We start from the raw sequence: 27,107 nt of genomic DNA, 5'->3' as shown, positions 1-27,107 counted from the left end.
ATTTTATATGACAGCAGAACTTATCTGGGACTTCTAATATCAATATAACCAGGGTCCGATTAAATATTTAGACTGCAACAGGCTAATATGCTGGTAACGATCCCCCATCTTCCACGCCAGGCTAATATGCGCTATGTACTAATGAACTCCTCCTTAATTTAAAATTTGGCTTCCTTCTCCCCCCTCACCCACCAATGTTTATGTTTCTGTGTCTTGGAAACTCAGCTCCACTTGGCTATTTAAAAGGAACGCATTATCCTTTGCCACTCCTTTAGTTTTCTTTAAAATCAGACGTGGTGTATAGCAGAATGGAGGCATGAACAAGCGCTAGTGATGTGAAGGTGGAGGGAATTGTTATGCTTCTGCCTGTCACCATCCTTGTCTCTACTTGTTTATCCTCAAGTGCCTGTCAAGGATAACTCATTGAGCCTGATTCATTAAGGAAAGTAAAGCAAAAAAATGAATATGTTTTCTCCTGAACAAAACCATGTAACAATACAAGGGGTGCATATTAGTTTACTATTTTGCATATAAGTTAAATACTGGCTGTTTTTTTCCTGTAGCACACAAATACTTGATAGCTTTATTTCTACACTTAAATGTAAAGTTGATCTAGGACATGCCCTTCCCTAACTATATATCTGTCCCGACATTTTAAACTTGGCTCCCCCTCCAATGCAACATGGTTTTGCCAAGGTTCAAAGTTACTCATTTTTTTGCTTTACTTTCCTTAATGAATCAGGCCCATTGTCTTTAGCCTTTATCTTGGGAGTATGTCAAGATTAAAACCTTACTACATTTTTCTTTTGTGTTTTCTTTTTACTTTGGAGAACAACTATTCTTATATTTTAAAATTAATTTCAGTTTATACCTCTCCCTGTCACATTTTTGCAACCCCCAACCCCCCCCCCCAAGCCTAGTGCCCCAGGCTGCAACCTAGTAAAACTATTGGGCAATCAGGCCCTGAGTATAGCTTGCCGTAGAGTTCATTATTCCTTGTATATCTGATATTTACCGGACAAAATATATATATATATATATATATATATATATATATATATATATATATATATATGGTCTTTTCCTGTGATGATTTTATGGACTTTACAGTGTACTGTCTGACTAAAATAAGTACAGACTGCAAAATGAAAGTTGTATTTTAATGTACACTAATGCATGGACCATTTATCAGCACCATTTGTGCAATTTTTGTAATTCATCTGACTGGAATTGACATCTCTTATTATACAGCCAATGCCATTTATGTGGTTTGTCTGATCTTCCTTTTGATTTAGTTTATAAAATGTATTAGTTCCTTAACTAGAGGTTGTTCAGTGCATTATACATCCTACTAAAATGGACAATAGTTTTATTTTCAGGTATTCCATTCATACATATTTTTTTTTTAAAACATTGAAATACTTCTAAGTTTAACAGAGCAACCCACAGGGTCACTAGTGCATGGCATCATAGAATATTTGCAAAACATGACATGGCAAATTATTATTATCAGGACAGTTGGCTGTATCATATGCCGTTATTAGGATATATTATTAGAGTCAGGGGTCAATGCCTAACAGTGAATTGGGTGATGGAGTGATATTATAAAATGGTGTATCAAAGAAATCCCCACTGTTTGACAAAGCAGTACAATAATGTTTAATACCTGAAACTCTTTAACATGGAATTTGAGTAATTAACATGTATTGCCAAACATTTCTTTACTGATTTTATTTGTTTATCAAGAAAATATACAAAAATACAATTAGCGGAATTTAAAGTAAAGTAAAACAATTAAAAAGTTAAAACAGTAAAGTAAAAATTGAAATTGCATAGTACTATTTTACATTTTTGTTTAGTATAGTGAGTGTTCTACATAAACGTTACTGAACCTTATCATGTACTAAATCATTGATGTACTTTACCTTATCCATGGTGCTAACATAAATGGGGTACATGCAACGCCATGTCATCTTATGTCCTTTTTAATAAACACTTGTAATAAATACAGAGACATTAAAAGAGATCCAAAGATTAACATGTCTATGATCACTGTTGTCTTCCTCGTTGTGTAACTTTAATCACAAACAGCACAAGACAAATTCCTAATATAGAAAATGCAGCTGTTACAGACAGAAGCATCTAGGTTCACATGGAGAAGCTGAATAGTGAGCAATGAAAAAAATTGGAATTACACACTGAATGCTAAAGAGAACAGAAAATAAAAACACTTCAGGTGCAATTATCCACTTTGTAAAATTGGCTAATGTTAAATAGATTTTCTGAATGACTTTGTAAGTTCCCGATGGCCTGTTGATTTGAAGAACAATATAAAACTAGACTGAAGGATTTAAAGGCTTCTGAGATGGAGATTGAGGTAACATGTATGGTTTTATCTGGGGGGAAAATGTTCCTTAGTGAATTGATCAAATCAGTTATTATTCAAATTACCCATATTGTATACCTAAGGCCCATTTTGAAGGCATGTGAATTTAGTTCTTCCATTAGTTGTTACCTCTCTATTTAAATAAACAACATTTTTACAGTATCTCTGTATTTAATAATGTTTTTCCTTAACTGTTAAAGAGCTGTAAGATTGCTGGAACTGATGTTTTATCAATTAGGAGCATTTTTTCCAAGATTTTCACAGTTACTTAGTAACTAGAAATATTATGTTGTTTTGAGAAATGTAATACGCAATGTGAGAAGGTTTCAGAAGGCAGCTTACTTTGTCTGGTAAATCCTAGTTCATATTTTTAATTTTTAATCTTCTAAATAATACAGTGCAGCATTCAAAATTGCTTATTTAAAATTATGATGATGATGATGATAATAATAATAAAATGAATCATTTGACTGTTTTGAGATTCCCTTTGCATAAATACTGTGCTGCCTAGATGGACAACTTCCTCTTTATCTGTCATTATTAATGTCATGACAAACCTCACCTGGGTATTGGTGATGTCTGTTTGTGTAAGGGTTATTCAAAACAAAACCATATGGTCTATATAAAAATGACTAAACTCCCACAAATTATATTTCACATTCACTAAAAATCACACAGTTATGACACTAAGGGGCCGATTCAATTCGGCCATATTAGTCTAGGAATAACGCGGCGCTAATTGTATTACCGTTAATACTGTAAATTTAAGATGAAATTTTGCTGGCGGCTCCAAGGTAATACTGCGCACTTTTACTGTAGTAACGGTAATAAATTCTATTCTTTTCTATTCTATTCTTAGAATAGTCCGGACGAATTGAATTGATCCCTAAAATTTGGTTCAATAGTTGGCCCTTTTTAGTGAGTTTTTGGTTACTCCCTGACCTATCCAAAAATAACATCACAATTTAAATTTAAAGATACTGTAACATTTATAAAAAAAAAAAGCTTGCCTGACATGTGTATTTGTTAACAAAGAACATTATTAAATTGAGTTTATCATGACAAAGAAAGAGACAATATTTATTGAACAAAAATGGTGATAATAAACTGATATACAGATATACCGATGCAAAACAGTTTAATGTATACTTTTGCGTATTCTGCTGCCTAGTGGAGGCTATAAGGTATGAACAATTCATCAGTAGATGACTCAAGAACTAACCATTTCTATTATCATGTTAACACTTTTTACAACCATTTTTCCCTCTCTAACCCTTCTTCTAAAGGTCACTGAGAGATGTATCTGAGTATGGTAATCTGATTAACAACTGGTTTTATAGTCCTTTTTACTAAAACACACTTTTAATCAGGAGTTTAATAAATATGATACCTCTATTTTTGAAACATGAGGGAGATATGATATTAACTTAACTAAACAGGTTATGGTTGCCCACACACATGCATCGGAAATATTATTATGGATTCCTTAGGAAGATATGTTATTTGCATTATATGATGATGTATATCATGTGACTATTTCCACTATTTCCACTGTCTACAAATAATTACAGAGGTCATCTGAAACATGGATTGTAAAAGGCAGTGCTTTGTTGTAAATAATCTAGAATATATAATGCCCTTAGAGTGACGCCACTGGCCTTTTCTATTAAAATGAAATTCTGAAATATTTTAGTATCTGGGGTGGTGTAATAAACCATAGTCTGTAACATTTAGTAATCTCTGCAAAGTCACTCCTGATACTGTTGTTTGATTGCAACCTGTCATTTTAATGATATGTAATAATAATACATTTAAACACAATTTATAAATCCAGTCCTAGTTTTCGATAGGCTAAACACTTTCTAAATGTGAATCATTTATATGCCTGTTTATTTTCATCAAACATTCACTGCACATATCTGAACAAAACTATTTCAAGAAGTGGAATGTACTTGAATGTTACATGTGCGTTTAAATTTATGATAGAAAGGAATTCCTAGAAATTCGCTGTTTATGCATGATTTAGTGAAACCCTTTTTTATGTATTATTTCAACTATCACCTCTTGGAACAAAGTTTAAATAATTCATAGCATATTTCTTCATCTGGTATTCGTGGTGCATTTTATTTTGGTAATCTATCTGGGCCATGTTTTATATTAAAAATATTACATCTTGTTAACCTTATCTATAAAATTACAATTTGGTTTTATTATATACTCTACATTTTGCACAAGAGAGTGACACTCAAGAGTGAGCATATGAGAAGTAGATGGCTTCTATGAATTGCCTAGACTTAAATCAAGTAATGTTACAATGAACATTGTTTAATAGTTGCTAATTATAACAGGAGTTGCAATAAAAAAATCACTAAAAGAGCCTTTGTAGTGGTCCACTCAAGGCTGGGATTTGTCGTGTAAGTGGATGACTCCTTAGTGACTGAACAGAGACAATTTTTATCCAGCGCTATTCTTCCATTTTGCATTAAGGGCCAGATCAGCAATACAGAACTAGTCAATGTTATTGTGATGTTACTTAGACCCCCATAATATAGATGTCAAACTTCACACATGCTAATGTTAAAACCTCTATTGGCCTACTATATAGCAGTATATCATTCTAGCTGTAGAAATACAGTATTATATTATTATCATTTATTTATATAGCGCCACTAATTCTACAGCGCTGTACAGAAAACTCAATCACATCAGTCCCTGCACCATTGGGGCTTACAGTCTAAATTCCCTAACACACACACACACACACACACACACACAAACACACACACACACACACACAGACAGAGAGAAACAGAAAGACACACAGACTAGGGTCAATTTGTTAAGAGCCAATTAACCTACCATTATGTTTTTGGAGTGTGGGAGTAAACCGGAGCACCCGGAGGTAACCCGCGCAAACACGGGGAGAACATACAAACTCCTTACAGCTAAGGCCATGGTCGGGAATTGAACTCATGACTCCAGTGCTGTGAGGCAGAAGTGCTAAACACTTTGCCACAGTAAGTAGGTTTTCAAAATATTTTATAATGTGCTCTCTCTGTAAATCCTGGCATATCTTGCAAAATGCATTTTTTTCCAGTAAAAACTTGATTATGATATTGACCATCTGTGAACAGTGCAGTAAAGGAGGAATATTTGCAGCAATCCAAAGCCTTTAGAATGTAAGCTTTTACGGTCCTCTCTATCCCTTGTCTTCTGTCTGTCGGCCTAGTCTGTATGTTCCTGTAACATTGCATGCTGTATTGTGCTATTTGTTATGTTAGCTATGTGTATTTCTGTATTTGTTTTATGCTAATAGTATTGAACGTATGTATTATTACTGTATGTATTTATTTTGTATTGTTGTACCCTTACTGTACGGCACTGCGGAATCTGTAGCACATTATAAACAAACTTTAAGGATGATGTGATGATGATCCTTATCCTCATCATCGGTGGCTAAATAATTTTAATATTACTTGGCTGTCACTTAACAAGTAACAGAAATCTCTTTCAGCATTAAATATTGGTTTAAACTCTAGTAGCAAGTTACAAATAACTGAGGATGTACTATATATATTCCTGAATTAATCTGCAACATCTGGAGAGTGATGTGGAAATCAAGAGTGTCCGATGAGGACCCTTGTCAGTGGTAAGGTGCTAGGTTGGATGAGTTAGCTAATGGGTGCTGTACGTGGATAGCGGTAACAATTGTGGGGTGGCTGTTCAGCGTATGGTAATTGGGGGTACCTGTTTAAGTTATATCTGGCAATGCGGGTATCTCTCTGTAGTATGTGGCTTGTAATAGGGTATGTTTCTGCAATATATGGTTGTTAAGGGGGCTGGTTATCGCTGTAATATATAAATGTCAATTGGATATTACTTTAGGCAATGTAGGACTTGCAGTTGTGGGAGTTATATGTTCAATATTGTTCCGAGGGGTATACCTGCTGCATACATTGAGTACAGGACAATGATCATTATATCACCTCAACGTGTAATCATCCTCCTCAGGATGTACTAAGATATGATGCTTAGTACATGAAAAAAATGTGCTTGTACTTAAGAAACTACAAATCACTGTGAAAAGTATTTGTTTACTAAGAAAAAAAAGGCTGCTCATAAGTTTCAATAGTTACAGGGGCCATTGGTTGGCTGTCCCACAGAGATCTGTTTTGAATTTTAATGGAGGAACTTAAAAGAGTGCATGTTAAGTCAGCATTTATTTTGTCCTTACTAACATGTTCCCAATGACTGCTTCTGTTATGCCTGAAGGGCATGATGGGGCAATTCTTCAAAAAGATCTTCCATGTCTATGTTCATGAAGGGGAAATACTGTCTCTAGATAAGTAAAATTTGTACTGTTTACTAATTATCCTGTTTGTCCTGGCTTTCAGATGAATATTGCCATCTGTTTTTGATCATTATTCCCTATTCCCAGCACTGTGGAGAGAGGTCAGATTATATTAGAGGTCACATAACACTAGTTTTAGAGGTCACATAAAACGGGTAGGTGTTTGATAAACTTTTCAGATAAAATCAATCATTTATTTATCATCAAAATTGACTCAGTGTTGCTAAATAAGGGCCTTGTTGTGAAGAAAGTAAATTAGCATCTGCTACATCAAAGTAGTCATTGTAATTACGCTGTATGATAGCTGACAAGTAGCAAGTCATTCTTACCATACAAGTAAGACATTAGAAAGACTTTCTAAAGAAAATTTATGATGCATGATTAAGATAACAGAAGACAAAACTGGTATCTGTATTTAACAAGCAACATATATATCACATATACAAATTCAAGGATTTATTACTCGCAGAAACTAGTTTGTAACAATACTTGCATAACCAGAACAGATGCTGGAATTTTTTGAGGTTCGTTTATAAATATCAGACCAATTTGGTTGAAAATGACGTCATGTTTGGTTAACTTTAGGCACGTGTTACATGGTAATAAATCAATCTGATCCACAGGTTTGTTAATGGTAGTATTAATAATGCAATGTAATGTACTAACAAGCTTTTTGCGCTGAATGGCAGTCTATCGCAATGACTATTAGAGAGTTAGTGGTTTAGCTCCTACAGCTGTAAATAACCTGTGTGTTCTTATTAGGGATGTTCACTGACCACATGTTTTGGTTTTGGTTTTAGTTTTGGATCAGGATTAACTTCGTGTTTTGGAAAAACCACCCGCGTGTGTTTTGGTTTTGGTTTTGGATCCCTATATTTTTCTAAAATCATATAATTTGGCTCTTTTTTGTTCCTACATTATTATTATTAACCTCAAGAGCATTAATTTCCAGTCATTTTCAGTCAATTTTTGTTAAGTGACAAGAACACTACTACCCCTCCTGTTTCTGTATGAACAATGGCACTGACCAATGGCACAGGAGAGTGACAAGAACACTGCTACCCATGTTTTTGTGTGAGCAATGACGTTGGATCTCCTGGGGAGGGAGGTACTTATGGAATCCAAAACCCGTGAGATTCGACAATGCAACAATGATATTTTGCCTCGATTCAGATCCGAGGACGATCGAAAGTACAGAGCCCGAGCATGTCTAGTTCTTATATGCTTATATTATTTATATAATCTTTATATATCATCCACCTCAAGAATTAATAAGTTCTATCACACAGATCCAAAAATGTGATTCAGCCAATATTAAAATTCATCCTTCACTTCTGAACTATTGAGCTTATATATACACAGAGTGTTCCACATACTGATTAACCCTCCTGGGTAAATAGTATTGATTGAGACAAAGACTCAATAGTGTAGTTAGTCAATCCTATAGAGATCCCTGTATGGGTTACGGGCTACCAGTATGTGTAGCAAACTAACAGGACTGCCAAGAGGAATTCAGGGCCCCCCTTATAGTTGAGCATGGTAAAAAAAAATATGCGCCGTCACATGTGGGTGTGTTCATATGATTGGGACTGTGGCTATGCATCATTGGGGTGTGGCTAGCAGGTGAAAAACACTAGGCCACCCTCCTGCAGAACAAAAGCCTGCATTGCTCTGCACTCCTGACTTTCAGGACATCTAGCATCATAGTGTAGTATATAAAGAAAGCAGTGTGTATATAAAGGGTTAACAATCTTGGCCTGTCCCTTACATTGGCCAGAACAGTCAACAAAAATTGGGATTGTCCTACTAGAATCACAACATTTCACTGACTGTCCTGCTCTCTCCTACCTGTTCTTGTCACTTTCACCTTCTGTGGCTGCTGGTTTCTTTAGTTGCGGCTTGTCTGGATCCTGGAATGTCGGGCCCTATTTGGAAAAAAAAATAGGTACATTTAGAAAATTACAACCAGCCCAGGCATTAAATCAATAGGACCCACGAGTAATAATTAGGCCTTCCTCCAGCCTCAACATTAAAATAATAGTATTTCCATTTATTAAATTAACCTATTTCCTTCCCTGAAAACCGCCCCTGCAATTAATTAATAGTATTTACATTTCATAAATATACCTATTTTCCGCAACCATCACTGCCATTTAATAATTCATAGTCACATAGTCAATATAGACCTCATTCTCCCCAAACTCAGCCACACATTCAATAGCCCCCAAACCACCCAATCTTAAATTAATAGTCCCCACTATGAAATTGCCCCACCATCGCCCCACAAACAAAATAGCACCCATTAATTAGCCACCACCTACCTCACACACACTACATTGCCACAAGGCCCCTATGCCATTACACACATATTACTGTGCCCCTTCATCATCATCACGCAGTGCCTCCTTACCAAAGAATGGGGCAGAGGCCCCCCCCTCCCGCAAACTAAAAATAAAAACAGAAAAGGAAAATTAAATAGTTTTCAAAAGTAAATAAGTAAAAAAAAAAAGTCGGTAGTGAGGGCCTGGGCCGGGCCCCCTGGCATGCCTGGGTAATTTGTACCCGCCCACCCTCTCGGCGGCCCTGCTAACAGTATTTACATGCATTGCCACATTTGCTAACCTGGATCTAGTGTACATGATTAAACTGTGGCTTTGATGATTAACACAAGTTTGCTACACATGCTGTTAGCTCATTTTCTGATAGAACTTATTAATTCTTGAGGTGGACAATGTATATAGATTCAACACTGCATGATTTATAAGATAATACTCCTTTGATGATACATAATTGGATTAAGGAGGTAATTATCAGTTGTATTTTTTTTATTAGTAATGCAATGTGCTTGCAGATCAATGGCTTTATACGTTACTAAGCACTACCTTTTATTATAGACTAAACAGTTGATATTGTAAAAGCTCTGAAAACTGATTCACATTCTCCTGTGCATTATTAGTAATGCCCCAAAATTGTGGAAGTCAAATGGGTTAGAGAGTGCTGCCTCAACTCTTCCTGTAGTTGTTTATAACTTCCTATAGGATCTCTCACAAACCCAGTAAGCAACTTAGCTTCATGATTCCTGCTGTCAGTGTATCCTACTTGTCCACTCTCCCGGAATGTCTGGGAGACTCCCGAATTCCAGGGGAGCAGGCAAGCCTTGCGCATTCCAGCATCCTTCTCGATGAATCGTGTCATTTTGGCCCCACTTCCCACAATGAAATCGTAATTTTTTCCACTAGTGGCGGGGCCAAAATGATGCGATTCGCCTGCCCCTTCTACCGTCCGACCACGCCCCCACTCTAGGATCTCCCGCAGGCCAACTATTCAACGTTGGCAAGTATGCAGTGAAGGCATCAAAGCAGCTCCCTTCACAATATGAGTTATCTCTGTGTGGCTCAATGCAGCTCTCTGCATGATACCTGCTGTCTCTGTATGTACAATAAATTTTTATCTTCTCGATCTACAAATCTTTAGCTTTTTGTGCAATTGCATCCAAAAATAACTTTTTGCACTAATGCTATTTCCCCTCTATGCAAGTATAGGACGAACGCAAAAAGACAATTCAATTAATTGCGTGTGATAATTTGGCACACTTGCAATGGATTGTTGTTAACTGAATCTGCTCGACACACTTTTAAAAGATGCCTGTGATGTTAATGTGCAAACATTTTTGTAAATTATACCTATATATGTATGAGGCTTTATGTCATTACTAATCATTTTTAATATATAAAAACCTCTTATGTATTGTAAGGAATAACGTACCCCTTAAACCCCTTCACTTAGGAGTAAATGGTAACAGATGTTTTCAGCATTGGCCATATTTCCCAAACTTGGAAAATTTTGAAAACTACTTTCTATATTTTACTATTTTAGTAAACTTTGCATTTAAACATATGGATTTAATATACTTTACAGTGTAGTTAAATAACCTGTTGAAATTTATATAAATATATGTATTTTGACATAAGATTAAAACCAGGTACTTTCTGAGTAATAACAATTACAACATGTTAATAGCCTGCATATGCTGTGAACAAGAAGTAAAAATGATAATGACATTTCTTTGATATAATATACTAGCTTGAAATTATGTATTAAGCAGGTTAAAAAAAATTAAACACTAAAGAAAACTTTGTTTTACTTGGTAAACATAACTGAATTATTTTATTATTTAAATGTTTTATAATTTTACATTTTTTTCAATTTGTTTTTACATTTGCACTAAAATGTAGCTTGAAATTATATTATAATAGGTCAGGGCCACCTTAACTACTTTATGGGCCCCTCGGGCAATGCAGTGTACCGGGCCCCTAAAAATATATATATATATATAAATAGTGTGTGTATGTGTGTGTAAAAAAAATATATATGTATGTAAAAAAAAACGTGATTATATATATAATCACTTTTTTTTTACATATATATATAAAAAAAAAAAAAAATATATATATATATATATATATATATACAGGGGCCCCCTTAACTTACCTTAAGTCCGATCCTCTTCTTTTTTCTGCGCCGCTGAGTCTCTTCTGTCCTCTTCCGTGCTGTGGTTGCAGTGACTGCTGGGTGTGACATCACGCCCAGCATTCACTGCGAGCTCAGCACGAAAGAGGGGACCAGGGAGGGAGCCGGATCACCGCTGATGTGACCGCAAGGTAAGTATTTTTTTTTTAGGATTCGGACGGGCCCCCCCTTGCCTGTAGGGCCCCTGGGCACCTGCCCATCGTGCCCAATGGAAGAGACGGTCCTGTAATAGGTCATATTTGTTTTCCTCACAGTTTTTATGCCACTTAACTGCTGTTACTGCTTTTACTTTAAAACACTACCTGAGCTACTGAAAATATATATTTTGAAGGTAAACTGGCTTTTAAGCCATGCACCTATAATAAAAAAAGCTGAAGAAATTGTTTCAAGTAGTGTTTTTATTATTGGGGGAAAAAATTAGGGATAAAAAAGATGAAAATTAAGATTTTAAATGAAATTTTTTTGTTTCAAAAGGCTAAGTTAGTGGTTTCAAGTGTGCCTTGGTAGATTGAATGATTAAAGAGATTTATTTACCACTTTAAACATTGTAAATAATAGGCCCACCCCAACTTTCTTTTGATCCTCAATATCCTCTTGTAAATCCTAATGTCTTTTTTATGCATGTGGTCCTTTTATAATATTTGTTTGACATCTAAATTTAATATAGTGGTACTGGGCAGCACGGTGGCTAAGTGGTTAGCACTTCTGCCTTACAGCACTAGGGTCATAAGCTCAATTCCCGACCATGGCCTTATTTTTGAGGAGTTTGTATGTTCTCCCGTGGGTTTCCTTCCACACTCCAATAACATACTGGTAGGTCAATTGGCTGCTAACAAATTGACCCTAGTGTGTGTGTGTGTTAGGCAATTTAGACTGTAAGCCCAATGGGGCAGGGACTGATTTGAATGAGTTCTCTGTACAGTGCTGCGGAATTAGTGGTGTTATATAAATAGATGATGATTAACATTGATAATTTTCAGATGCTTCAATGTTACCATGATGTTTGTAAATCTTATGTTTCTTTTTTGTGTATAAATATGTAACCAACATTTGCTGGGATGTATGAGTGTGTTTATATATGATTTTGGTACATATTTATATACAAAAAAGAAACATAAGATTTACAAACATCATGTAAACATATAACGGTTGATTACTCTAATCCTGCATTTCTATCCTATAATCCAGTATTTATCTCTCTAATTAAAAGCATACATAGGTATACAGATTTAATGGTAATTAAAAGTAAACATATTTATATCTCTATTTAATCTAGCTAATTAAACTTTGGGTTAAATGAATGGGTTTGGCCTTTGTGTGAGTGTAAAGCCTTCCTGTTTTTTTAAATGGCTTACTATTTCAAAATGTGTTTTTTTCTTCCTATTTTTCGCCTATTTCCCTGTGTAAATAAAAGAAAATATGTATTCCACTACGCTATCAAAAGAATGCCCAAGTTGTCCTAGAAAAAGCCAACAATATACAATTTTCTTGGCTAGGTTAAAGAATTAAAAAGTTATTTCAGGTATAACTGGCACATCCCAAATATATGAAAATGGTAATTGTGGTTTAAAATTGTGGTAAGATATGAATATATAATAAAATGATATTTTTTATTGCAAGACTTCTTCAAAAGTCTGATTAAGTAAGTTTAGAGCATTTTGCTTGTCTAGATAGACATTGGATTCAATTGCCTATGTCTTATGATCTCACCTGCCCCCAAACACTCCTGTCAACCTAATTCATGTTGGATCACTCTGTCATAAGAGACAATGAAATTTCAATTGTCTGTAAATCTAGACATGTACAAAGTGGATCCTTTAGAAACTGTTTTCTGATTGGAAAACATTCAACAGAGTATGATTGTATAGCTAGCTCAGTTTTTTTTATTGACCGATGAGTCCTAATTCAATTTTAACATTCATTAAAAACATACACGATAGCTAGTGGGGGGTGTAAAACTGGACAATATAATTTGCAATCATACTGATTCATGAAATCCAAAGATTATAACAAATCATTTCCTGGTCAGGGTCAGTTTAAGAGAACATATAAATCTTCAAAATTGGTTAAGTCAAAAGTGATATGCAAATTTGGCACATGCTCTATCAAAATACCTCAGTCAGCGTTTCAGTACTATATATGTTATAGGCTTGTTAAACAAGCACAAGTCATTTCTTCCTTCATGATTTCTGCAGCAACTAGTACTACAAACATTCTAACAGAAAAAAAATACCCAGTTTCTATTTCCAGTTAAGTTGTTTCTTTTGTTACCTATTTAATGTATTGATCCACCAGTGTAGCAAACATGGGGTCAATTTCCTCAAAGCCAACCATTACCTGCAGCTATGCTGAATTCAGCCATGTGAAATAGGATAGGGTGTATTGAGTCCTCCTGTACATAAACAGTGTAGCTTATGGAGAAAATATTTTAATTAAGTTGCATCTTACATTTTATTGATAAGCCCATTGTATCACTAATTATTTTTTCTTGCACAGAAGTAATTTGGTACTGCCCAGTAACAGCTGAATGTAGTGACATGGGCTCTCTTTTGCTATGACCTGTCATTATATATAGCCAAAGTTTGGCAATAATTGAAGGCTATAATTTTACTAGTAGAGTGGTGATTAGCAGCATGAGTTCAAAATAGAAGCAGGAGGGAGAGGATACTTCCTCTTCCTCTTGATACCTGTACCCGCACTGGTTTTCAATTTTGCAGGAGCAAAGGATTGAGCAGCACTACAAGTCCGTCACAACTCCCCTGTGAGCCACTGAACTCTGGATTTGATTTCAGATTATACAATGGCTTGTAAAGGCAAGTTTGCATTTATAAGACATTGCCGCTTTAAATTTCCTCTGCAAAGTCGCTGATTTCCGGAGACTTGCAGAAATCCGAGCTTCATACATTTACCCCCCGATGTCCCTTTACTTCCCTGATTAATGTAAGTCATAAATGAGGATAAACCAAGTAGGAAACAATTGATTAGTGAAGGAGTGGTATTAAATTGAGGCTCCCTACTACTGGAACCAGTTCTGTGTTGACCAACCTGGGGCTAGTTTTCACTCTGGCATGGTGACCATATGCTTGACTGGTGCTAGTTGAGGATTTGGAGAGCATGCTGCAATTTTTTATATTATTTATTTACTTTTTACCTTGAACAGCATTGGCCATGTGAAAAGAGGTTGAGGTGTTGAGGTCAGGCTTCTGTTTATTTCTGGAATGAACTGAATCAATGAGATTTATTTTGCGCCTCAATGTCGCACTACTGGACTACACACATGCTAATAAAACAGTCCCATTGTTCCCTCACTTTCTTAATTTATTTAAGCTACAAATAAGGCTAAACCTGAGCAGTAGTTTAGTAGAGGAACTGAAACACTTATTTGATTGAAAAAGCCACTAGAGGTGTAGGAGCTTGAACATTGATGGGTGCTTTAAATTTTTGTACAGTGAAATTCTGGAGTATTTTCCAACTCCCTACAAACCTAGGTGTGGTCCTTGGTTGCAGAAACATCCTCTGAAAATGGAGGGAAGTTCGAATATCCATGAACATTGGTGCAAAACCAAGACATTTTGCAGTGCTCATCAGGTGCATAGTATACTGGTTTAGTAACCTCCAAAGTGGACCTAAAATCTACTTAGAAGTGGTGAAAGTCATTAAACTTGACAACAGTATAGTGCCACTTCAAAGGAAAATATCATATGACATAATTTTTATAGTCTACATAACATAAATTTATTTTATGATCTCTCTTTCTGTATTAGTCACATCTGCCCCTAACTATATTAAATGACATCTACCTGCCTCCACTCTCTCTCATCTGTCAGCACACTTGAAAAGCATCCTTATCATAAACAGTTACCCTCAACTGCTTCTCCAAAGTCCCTAGTTATTCTTTCAACCTTATGTTCTGCATGATGGGGATGGATAACTGAGCATTTTAAAAGGGAATGGCAATATTTTCACCCAATTGATGATAAGATAATTTACAAAGCATACATGGCCTTCTATCTTCTGGGACAAATTGGGCATAAAGTTCTAACTAACCTATTTAAATAACTGGTTGAAGTGAGTTTGATAAGGTAGTACAGAGGGCTATGACCTCCATTTTATTTCTCTTTCCACAAGGTAATACTTTAGTGGGCAGATGACTACTATTGGTGGTTTACTTTAATGAAACATTACTGTTACACTCAGGAAAACAGTTGTTTGTAAATGTTGCAAGAAAGCTGGCTGCATTCCATAATACTGTAGTTCAACTGGTCATGTCTGACTACCTCACCCACAAAGCCCAGTCATTAGATACCAAGTTAGGACTCTGCCTATCCTTAGAAAATTGAAAAAAATCCTTCCCTGACTGTTCTTATAATTACTGTACTCATTCATATATTATAAAGGAGTATTTGGAGAAGTATTCTTTTCCACCTATATGGATCACATATATTTTGCGTCTATAGTTAAAAAAAAAAAGTTTGCTACTTATTAATTATATATATATATACATATATGTATACAGTACTACTGTACTATAGCAGCTTACATATATATATATATATATATATATATATATATATATATATATGTGTATAATTTCTAGCTACAAATTCACATTTAGGTTCAGGTGTCCAATTCAGAATCTAAATGTGTGTTATCTTATGTTTTTCTTTCAGAGAATGTGTATCATAACGTAATATATAGTTGAGTCAACACACAACAGTATGCATTTTTTATGTTTATGAAAGACCTTTGCTTAAATGAAAACAGATTTGACTGTCTTAAGCTTTTCACAAGACTAAAAGTAGGTCACATCAGGATTAACAATATAAAAAAAAAATGCTAAAGTTACTATGCATTGTTAGCTGCATAAATTGAAAACATTAGAGAAAAGAAAGTGAATGAAATAATCTACAGTGGTGGTTTTTGTTTTGTTTTCAAGAAATCAATTTTTTTTGGTTGTTGAATTTGTTTTATGTTTATATTTATTTATATTTTTATAAATTAGGGATTTAGGTAATTCTGTGAACAGAGATTAGGGTCATCGATAACAAAAAAACAACACAAAATCTACACTTAGTTGAGAAAGTATGTTCAGCTTAGATTCTTTTTGGGGGCCAGATTTACTAAACTGCGGGTTTGAAAAAGTGAAGATGTTGCCTATAGCAACCAATCAGGTTCTAGCTGTCATTTTGTAGAATGTACTAAACAAATGATAGCTAGAAGCTGATTGGTTGCTACAGGCAACATCTCCACTTTTTTAAACCCGTAGTTTAGTAAATCTGGCCCTAGGTGTTCTTCTCATGTGGGTCCAAATCACCTAATTTTGATATTGTCTAGTTCTTTTTTGAGTCTGTTATAAATGGTTAAGTATACATGGATTATTTTGGGGGTGGCACAAATTGTACACCTCCCTTGGTGACCCCTGGTTCCATAAACAAAGCAACAGATGGCTACCTGTGAAAAATGTAAAATACCTATAGGCTCTATTGTAAAAATATATGTCTGCTTTCTAAATTCAGTATAATAATTTAAGAGGAAACAGCAGGGATGGAAATTCCACAGGTGCCTGTAATTCCCTAGAAACTAAAAATACTTGAATTGTTTATAATAAGGAAAGGAAAGCCATATAATCATGCAAATATAGGCAAATGGACCAGCAAGCATCAGGTTTAGTGGGCAGCAAAATGTTTGAAATTAAGAGACAAAAATGCTTGTTTTCTTGCTTCAAAATGACAAATTAAGCACTTATACTTTATTGGTACGTTGAACAATGATGTACATGACAATATCTGTATTCTATTGTGTGCACAACATTAATAGAAATAATTATGTTTATTAGTGTAAAGAAAGAGAAGACTGCAGTTATTTAATTCATGCAACATGGTCAGACCACCCTCATCCCTTCCATGGACAATAGAAGCCCTTTCTTTGCATAACAGTGTTACTCATACTTGTCTACTCTCCTCAAATGTTCAGGAGACTCCTGAATTCCCAGTATGTCACCCAGACTCCCGGGAGAGAAGGCAATTCTCACGCATACAGTTCCCAAAGGGCCTCAGTGACGCAATTAATGGCGTATTGCGTAATTTTGGCCCCACCCATTGATAAAAATGCTGACTTTGTAGAGGAGGGCAAGGTCAAAATGATGCGATTCACCATGCCTAGCCCCCTACTGCCCTCCCACCACACCCCTTTTCCAGGATCTCCCGGAGGTAGACAACACAAGGGGATAAATGTATCAAGCTGAGAGATTTCCAGCGGGTTTGAAAATCCAATCAGATTCTAGCTATTATTTATTTAGTACATTCTACAAAATGATAGCTAGAGTCTGATTGGTTGCTATAGGCAACATCTCCACTATTCAAACCTGCTGCAAAACTCTCAGCTTGATACATTTACCCCAAGGTAGGTCAGTATGGTGTTACTGTTTAGCTGAGCATATAGGATGGAATCGTGTGTGCAAAACACCAAGGCGTAGATTTACTAAGACATCTAAAAATGCAAGGTGGAGGTGTTGCTAATAGCAACCAATCAGATTATGGCTATAATTTATCTAGTACATACTAGAATAATATATTTAGAATCTGATTAGTTGCTATGGGCAACACCTCCAACTCTCCTTTTTAGAAGCTGTAGTAAAACTACCCAAAAGAGCCTTTCAAAATGTTTCTTGTTTAGAAAAAATAAAATATAAACACAAACACCCTGAGCTTGATTCAAGCTGAAGCACAAATTGTGTGTAATTTACTTGTTTCAAAAGAGCATGCAGCTTTTGGGTATTTATGTCTGTATTCCAATACAAATGTTTCTTAATATACGTTGTGCCTAGGAGTAGAAACATGTTCCATATAAATAGGACATACTTTCGCCATAAGCACATACAGGCGGAAGTAGTTTTTTGGAAAAATTGATAGTAAACTGTACTTACTACATGTGTATTTACAATGATTTCATATAAGAACACACATACTTGGATTTTTTTTCAATATATTTTAACTAACTTTTATATAACTATAAATTTAAATAACAACTGGTAACAACAAATAACAAAGCAACGAAGAACAGCAAAATAAAATTAACCAAAATTTTTTTCAATATAATCCATATATTTGAGATTTTTTTTTAGATTTCAACTATTATTTTAAAATAAATATCTAAATAAATAAAACACATAAATGCGAACATATGCTACTTGTGAGAAAAGAAATCTTCAATGTGTACAGTGTTTCTGGCTACTAAGAAACATGCGTGGAAGGTAATAAACAAAGTAAATTTTTCACACACCTCCTAAACATCTAGCAGGTACAAACGATATAGATGTAGATGAAAACTTGGTAACTTATGCTTGAATACAGGATTTTAACCAGCTACATTTGTGTGACCATGCCCTGATTGCACATGGCTTATGTTTGCCTAAGTTAGTTCTTCTCTTACCTCCCCCGTTCTCACTCTCAAGTAGTAAGGGGTTTTGTCAGATCTGTGCAGGGCCGGATTAACCCGAGGTCTAACTGGGCTATAGCCCAGGGGCCTCGGGCATCCAGGGGGCCCTTCAAACTCCTCAGCAGCAATATTGATCGGTCGGGGGCGGGGGCGCCCCCGGCCCGATCGATGCTGCTGAGTACTGTCAGTGCAGTCCTCCGTCCCGGCGCGCTGTAGTCTGCTTACTGAGGATATCTCGCGAGAGTTCATGAACTCTCGCGAGATCTCCTCAGTAAGGAGCTTACAGCGCGCCGGGACGGAGGACTGCACTGACAGGTAAGTGCTTGGGGGGGTCCTCGCGGGGGGTGGGGGGCAGCGGACGGCTCACATTGGGGGCCTCGCGGGGAATGGAGGGCCCCTTAGCCCAGGGGCCTCCATTCCCTTAATGCAATCGGGCACATGTCCAGATTTAAACAGGCCCCCTGTGTTTATGTAGTGTATCTATTGTGAGATATAGGACTGAAATGATCTTTATGCAAGTTATTGTGTGTACTGTACTGTATACTCAAAGAGGCGAATTCACAGTTTTTTAGTACAATCAAATCCAGCTCAATTTGCACTGGAAATAAACATTATATGATGCAGGCAATGTAAAATGCAGAAACTTGTTTAGAGTTGTGAGTGGGGTATGGCCTAGACCAACTCTACCATGCAGTGTAAAAATATAGCTGGTCAGTATGGGGGTGCAGCATGTAAGAGCAGGCAATTCTTGCCCTGCATGTAAATAAGATTTGCATTTGTAATCCTTTGCAGTGCAGCATAGTTTACTTATATCTGTTCCAGAGGAAAATCTGCACTTAACTAAATCATCCTCAAGATATATTAACTGGAACACGAATACGACAGTTTCCATCTTTTCTAACACATCTGGGAATTTGAAATTGAAAATGTTGGAAAAATGGAAAGATGGTCTTGACTCCAGAATGGTGTAGTCTTTAATATCATTATGTAGAAGTGATGTTTGTAGAGTCCATTACATTTTGATACATTAAAAAACATAAGGTACTTAGTAGCAGAATACAGTATGCAGATTATGTGCTGGACGTGCATGTGCCACTCTGATTCTTATGTGTTTGATGAATCATATGCTTTAATTCCTGGAGTCATTTCTTAAGTCATAAGATGTACTTATATAAAGAATGGGAAATATGCAACATCAAACACAAATTCATGGCATCTGTAATCATCATTATCTATGAGGCAGATTAATTTAGTGACATATGCTTAAATATGTTTTAATAAATGTCTGTGCATTTCGATACGGCTTTAATAGGGTATTATTGTATGTTGTGTATTATGTTGTACATTATATTGTTTAGGATGTAGCAGGAATTAATTTCACATTTTACTTAACACCAAACATGTATAATTGTGTATACAAATATTGTTTTGGAAAAGTATCTATAAGCACAAAGAGTGACTCTCCAACTGCTTAAATTAAATAGCACATTATGCACGAGCAAAAATCATAGAACTATTTGTTGATTGACGACAGTTCAATATTTCAGTGTGACTCAGCTTACTTTATCAATTCATGGTAGAAGCAAAACCACTTTGTTGAGTAAAAAGTATTCTGACTCTTCCAGCTTAAAGTTTGATTGCATTCTCGTGAGATTTAAAGTTGGTGTGGGTGTATGTGGCAGGGGCGGACCCAGACATTTGTCCTACCCCAGGCGATTTTAGGGGGGGCGAATTAGGCCCCGCCCCCTTTCTGTGTTCTAAGGCTGCCGGCGGCTGCACATTATGTGCAGGTCCGTTCAGCAGTGAAAGTGTGCTGTCCCGCTGCTCTGATTGTGTTTAAAACACAATCAGAGCAGCCGGGCAGCACACTGTCACTGCTGAACGGACCTGCACAGTGTGCAGCTGTCGGCAGCAAGCCCCTGGTAGGGGGGGCGATCGCCCCCCCCCCTGGATCCGCCACTGGTATGTGGGAAGGGGGGGGGGCATGTTATCTCACTGGGAAAGTGACACAAGATTGGCTAGCAGTGGCTTCAGTCTGGTGACATCAATTACTGTAATTGAACTAGACAACACAGGGATTTGGGGACGCTACCTCATCACTGAAGTCAATGCTTCAGACAGAGAAACTTAATTTTATCTATTCCTTAGAGAACTACAATTCCTAGTTATATACAATTAAGTTTATTGATTTAGAAAGATAGAGGTTTAATTTAGAGAGAACACACTTTGCTAATTGAATTTCCTCAGGTATTGATTTACAACAGAAGTCTATTATGATAACAGACGTTAATATCTCACTTAAAGTCACCCCACTATATTAATTCATGATAGAAGATGATTTCTCATTAGGAGCCAGCCTACTTTATTGATTTTTGAATAATTAAGTCCTCAGTGAGATTAAGTCAAGGTTATTGTTTATAGATAACAACACCAACTTGGAATGTAGCCATTTCTAAAAAAATAATATTACAATTTAATATTTCAGTGGAAGGCAGCCCGGAATTTTGATTTGGGGTACATTAGAAGTTTAATGAAAGACATCCCTATTTTATTAATTAAGGAAGTTAACGTTTCAGAGGGACACAGTCTATTTATTGATTTCTAATATAAGTTAATGTTTCAGTGGGATGCAATCAACTGAAGTTGATGTTTCAGGGGAATGAAGCCACATTTATTGATTTATGATGAAAGTCAACATCTCAGGGAGATGTAGCCCATGTTATTGACGTGTTAGTAGGATGGATTACAACTGCCACTGTAATCCAATGTCATCACTGTAATATCAACATCTGTCATGAATCAAACAAGCAATATCAGAGTGCCATGGATATTATCACTGTTACTATTACTGGATGGAAAACAATTTGTACCTGTAACCAAAAGTAAATCAAATCCCCGCAGCTAATGAAATGTTGCTATATTCTTCCCATTGCTCAGGATTGCTGTCAAGCAAAATATCCAGTGATCTTGGCGCAGAAATATGGTTTACAGAGGTTTCAAGCTGTTTGATATTTTGTAGCCTCCATACCTTGGTTGGTGTAATGGACAGTGTGTTCCAGGGTTAAGCACACTGACTATAACTATAGGTGGCTCTATAAGCAACATTATTAATATCGATAGATCCCACAGCACTAGACAATGAAGTACTATGTACGTGAAACACACACACACACACACATATATACACACACACACACACACACATACACGCACACACTATATTACCTTTTGATAGAAGCCAATAAACCTACCAGTAGGTTTCATGACAGCAGCATTACTGACCACTATACGATTGTATTGCCCACATTAAAGATATGTTATAAAGCTCATTTTATTTATCTATGAAATATTTCGGATCATTTTTTTTTCAGGGATGGTTCTCTAGTAAGACTAAAATAAAGGTACCATTTTTTTTTCCATTTCTGTAAACCTTTACAATGAAATTCAGTTTTCTGTGGTAGCCAGATTAATAGGTTTACATGCAATATGATACTAGAACTATATTATTGCATATGTCATACAAAAGAAAGCAAAGATTAGCTTCTATGGTCTGAGCAAAGGTCAGGTCACATGAGAGATGATTTGAGCCCAAGTCAGTAATGCTTCATGCACCAGCTCACAGCATAAGCATCTGTGATGCAAGCTTACAGATCAGTGGGCGAATGAATGTAAATTGTAATCTCAAGCAGTGAGGAAGTGCATGGTTGCTTTAGTGAGATCTTTTCCACCGGCATAGCTCACATGGTGGAATTCTCAGGAAGAGAAGATGCACCTGGATTGTCATTTTAACTTTTAGGATTTTAAAGCTGTTTTCTGGACTTGCTTTCTATTGTTCTCCATTTTCTTGCGACAGTTGCGCTCTATTCCTCTTTCCTTCTTTGTTGTCCTTATTAATGTCATACAGGAGTATGGATGCACAATATCTTTATCTCTTGAAAGTTTCACACTGCATGTAAAGTACTATACTGAGACGTTCTATGTTTTACTCCCTTATTGTTGTGAATGATAACCTTTGTTTTAAAGTATTTTGTGTGTAAATGACTGTGTCAATGCAGATACTGTACTTGGATTGAAAGCAAGTGGGCCTGTTTATATTTTTTGCTAAATGTAATTTTCCCTTTTTGACTATTTTAAGTGCTGAAAAATGGGGTCGTTCTAAAAACAAAATACTTACAGTCTCACTTATAGTATGCAAGTCTTTACTGAGTACACAACTCAACTCTGAAATGTGCTACATGTAAAATCAGCCAATACTTTACGTGAATGCAAAAAGATAAAATAATGCATTTGTACCCCATACATGTAACATGGCTTGTCCAGGAGCAAATTTGCACCTTTATTTTGCTTTGCTCCTAACTGTAAATGAGGACCTAAGTCTATTGTCCTTTGTTACACGGCTGCACTTTGCAGGTCCATTGTCCACCAATCTTCTGGTCTAGGCACTGATCTGGTCTCCTTGCAGATGTTCCAGTGTTATAGATTGTGAATTTAAGAGTAAACGTAGGCATATTCTATGAGGGGAAATTGGAGAACTTAATTGTTTGGTTTTGCCCTGTTCTCAGGCCCGCCATAAAGCCATTACCATTACTACACCTCCTCCCTGGGTGAACTCATCAGCTCCTTCGGCTTCAGCTACCACCTTTATGCTGACGACACTCAACTATACCTCTCCTCTCCTGATCTCTCTCCCTCCCTCCTCTCTAGGGTGTCCGCCTGCCTCTCTGCCATCTCCTCCTGGATGTCCTCTCGATTCCTCAAACTTAACCTTGCCAAAACTGAGCTCATAGTTTTTCCTCCCTCTCATACCCCATCCCCTTCTGACCTCTCCATCACTGTCGACAACACCTCTATCTCCCCTGTCCCCCAACTTCGCTGCCTTGGTGTCATCCTCGACTCCTCTCTTTCCTTTGGCCCCCACATCCTCTCTCTTGCTAAATCCTGCCGCTTCCAGCTGCGCAACATCGCTCGCATCCGGCCCTTCCTCTCCCAAGATGCCACCAAATGCCTTATCCACTCTCTGATCATCTCCCGCCTGGACTACTGCAACCTCCTCCTCACTGGCCTCCCCCACTCTCATCTCGATCCCCTTCGATCCGTCCTTAACGCTGCAGCTAGGCTTATTTTCCTCTCTCGCCGCTCCTCTTTTGTCTCCCCCCTCTACCTAGCCCTTCACTGGCTCCCATTCCCCTTCAGAATCCTCTTTAAGCTCCTCACACTCACCTACAAGGCCCTCGCCAACTCCACTGCGCCATACATCTCCACCCTCCTCTCTATTCATGCTCCATCCCACCCTCTCCGTTCTGCCTCTGACCGTCGCCTCTCTTCCCCCCTTATAACTTCCTCCCACGCACGTATCCAAGACTTCCCCTGCCCCCCTCCACTGGAACAAGCTCCCTCCCTCCATCAGAACTTCCCCTAATCTGTCCAGCTTCAAACGGGCCCTAAAAACCCACCTTTTTCTTAAAGCCTTTCTGTCTCCCACTTAACTTCCTACCTTATCTTCTGCCTCTGTCCCCCTACTCTCCCTCTCTCCCCTGCGTCTCTCTGTCTGTCCACTCCTCCCCTTAGATTGTACGCTCCTCTGAGCAGGGCCATCTCTCCTCCTGTTTCCACCACTTCTAACTCTGCTCTCCAGCTACTTAGCCCTCCTCCTCGAGGGTCCTCCACCCCATGTCCACTCTCGCTCCCTCCTCCCCCCTGGGGGTCTCCCTGTCTTCCGCGCCCTCCTTCTTGGGCCCCGTCGTTTGCGGATCCTCCCTCCCCCTTCCCCGACCTCTCTAGCTGTACATTGAGCGTACTGAGTTGCTGTGTTTACTGTACTGTGCTGTCTCCCATTTTGTTGTGATTTTGTTTGTCTCTGTGCGGCGCTGCGGATGCCTTGTGGCGCCTTATAAATAAATATTAATAATAATAATAATAATACCATGCATAAATTTCAGGTTAATAACCCTGAGCTATGATCCTGATCTCTTAAAAAATATGGTAACGTGTACTTTTTAACAATTTGTTGTAAAATTAATTTACAACTAGAACATGTTACATTGCCACCTAACAATCAGCATTTTGTATTTTAATGGGCTGACATACAGGAAGGAGGCAAATTACCTTCTGGCCACATGTATCAATATAAAATTCTGTTCTAAGAGACTATCTTTTAATACAAGGGTAAAATAAAATGTATAAAATGTTCAGCTATAAAGGGTCCAATATGAGTGCACCAAATCTGTAATAATGTAAATATAATTTACTATCCCTGTAAAAGTTGTGGACCTACCTGTATCTGTTTTGATCTATTTTACATTTTTCCACATTATCAATATAAGAAAGTCTTATATGTCCCCTGTCTTCCATCCAAAAATTAATACTGTAAATCGATAGTAAATTTGTTCTGGGCAAAACTGCACAGTCTCTTGGCAACAAGAGGTATTCATGTTTTGCAGCAATTGTGCAAGCACTGATAAATTCTGCATAACGTTAAAGAGTTTCTTGAGGAAGACAGCTGCCAAATAGTGCCTTTTGAAGTACAAAAGATTAAGATCAGGGCACCTGCATGTTATTATTATTCATCTCATGTACATGTGTGTGTTCCCAGTTTTGAAATGGGTGGTGATAGAGAAGCCAATTAAATCATCTTAGTGTTCACAGAAGCACAAAGTACGTGCTGATCGTGTCATTGAGTAGATGAGAGCAAAGCCGCTCCTGGCAGGGGATAGTTGGCCTGATACATTAAGGAAAGTTAAGCAAAAGTAAGTAAGGCAAAACCATGTTGCATTTCATGGGGAGGTAAATTCAAAATGTAATAGCAGATTTATAATTCCAGTCGGGCATGTCCTAGATCAGCTTTAAATTTCAGTGTTCAAATAAGCCATCAAGCATTTGATTGTTAGATGAAAAAACAGCCAGTATTTTCCTTATGTGCAAAACAATAAACTCATTTGCTCCCCTCGCATTGCAACATGGTTTTGTCCAGAAAGCTTGAGTAAGAAAACTTACTCAATTTTTTGCTTAACTTAACTTTCCTTAATGAATCAGGCCCAGTGTCAAGGTAAGAGGAAGGGAATTTAATCAGGCAGTCACAATTAAGGGGTTTATAGTTAAAGATAGGAATGTCAGGAATATAGTTAATAGTGTCAAACATAACATTATATAAAACAAAGCTCATACATCCAATTTATTAATAATGGAAAGGTCTCTTATTCTGTCAATGAGATGAATACATATTAATATTAATGTTTGTATGTTTTTTTCAGAAGTTTTGTCCAGTGATTCCAACCTTAAAGAAAAGTTCATAAATCATTTTACAGGTAAGGATAATGATTATTTTCATTTTCCAACATTCAACAATATTTCAAATTATTAGGGGCTGGTTGGGCCAGGGGGAAAAGGGGGCAATTGCCCCAGGGCTGGTCCTATAGTAGAGAAAGCCCCTAGGTCACTGTTCTTAGATGATTAAACAAACAGTTATTGTTTACATGTGTGGGCTACATAGCAAGATTTTGCCAAAGATGTCATATATTACACAAGGGTGCAAAAAACACTTAGGGATATATTTGCTCACTTCAATGCTTAGAAATGTGTCCACCAGCTCTCTCTTTTAATCGCAATGATCACTTTGCTCACCAGCCAAAATAAATGTACACCTCACTTTTGCCCACTCAGTTTTTAGCCTCCAAGAAATGGGAACGTTCTTGCCCAAAATTGACATAGTTTCAGTGGATCTAGTTGTGGTTTGTCAGATAGGGGTGTGGCCTATTCACTTTATATTGTCCTATATGCACGTATGGACCATTTATATGTTGTGCTGCCATCTTTTTTTCAGAAAATTTTCTTTACAGTTTTCTAAATGCAGATTTCGCCGTATTCTGCTATAAATGCCCGTGTGTTTGCAACACTTATTAATACGTTTTTAAAGTAAGCATAATTATTTACAATTCAGTCTATTTCCTAGTATTAAACAGGCACCGATTGGTAATGTACATGAAAGTAAAGTAGTATTCAAACATCATTGCTATAAAACACAGATGCAATTGATTCAGAAATACTTCCAGCAAGGTTTCTCAAACAGTGAATTATATTATGTTTATATTTACTGTATATAACACTGCCTGAGAATATTCTAAAACTCCACATTATTATTTTATTGTAAAAGATGAATTTATGAATGCATCCCCACACCTACATGTTAAATAGCGCATACAGCCTAATACTGTATGTGACCCAGACTAAAGATTTTTGTTATAAATTACTTTACATGTGAGTCATACAGTATTACAATCCTACAGTATTATGAAAAACCATGATTAAAATGAAACACGTTTTATTACTAGGTAATCATCACATTTAAAGGGAGCTCTACTTTAAGGGGCAGGTTCAATTGTAAAAAAAAATCAGAGTGAGGTGTCT

General features: G+C 36.8%; 1 protein-coding gene across 2 annotated transcripts in view; it reads left to right on the top strand.

Moving 5' to 3' along the window:
- ALKAL1 (ALK and LTK ligand 1) overlaps window positions 1-27,107 on the top strand; it is a 98,794-nt gene that overhangs the window by 54,062 nt on the left and 17,625 nt on the right. For both annotated transcript variants that reach the window (XM_075213510.1, XM_075213509.1), the window contains one exon: window positions 25,955-26,008. In XM_075213510.1, coding sequence (XP_075069611.1) covers window positions 25,955-26,008 — 54 coding nt within the window. The remainder of the gene's footprint in view (window positions 1-25,954; window positions 26,009-27,107) is intronic.

This window comes from Mixophyes fleayi, chromosome 5, assembly GCF_038048845.1.
Source record: "Mixophyes fleayi isolate aMixFle1 chromosome 5, aMixFle1.hap1, whole genome shotgun sequence".
NCBI classification, from domain to species: domain Eukaryota; kingdom Metazoa; phylum Chordata; class Amphibia; order Anura; family Limnodynastidae; genus Mixophyes; species Mixophyes fleayi.
The sequence above is the reverse complement of the archived record's forward strand: the minus strand, read 5'-3'. Positions and strand labels throughout refer to the sequence as shown.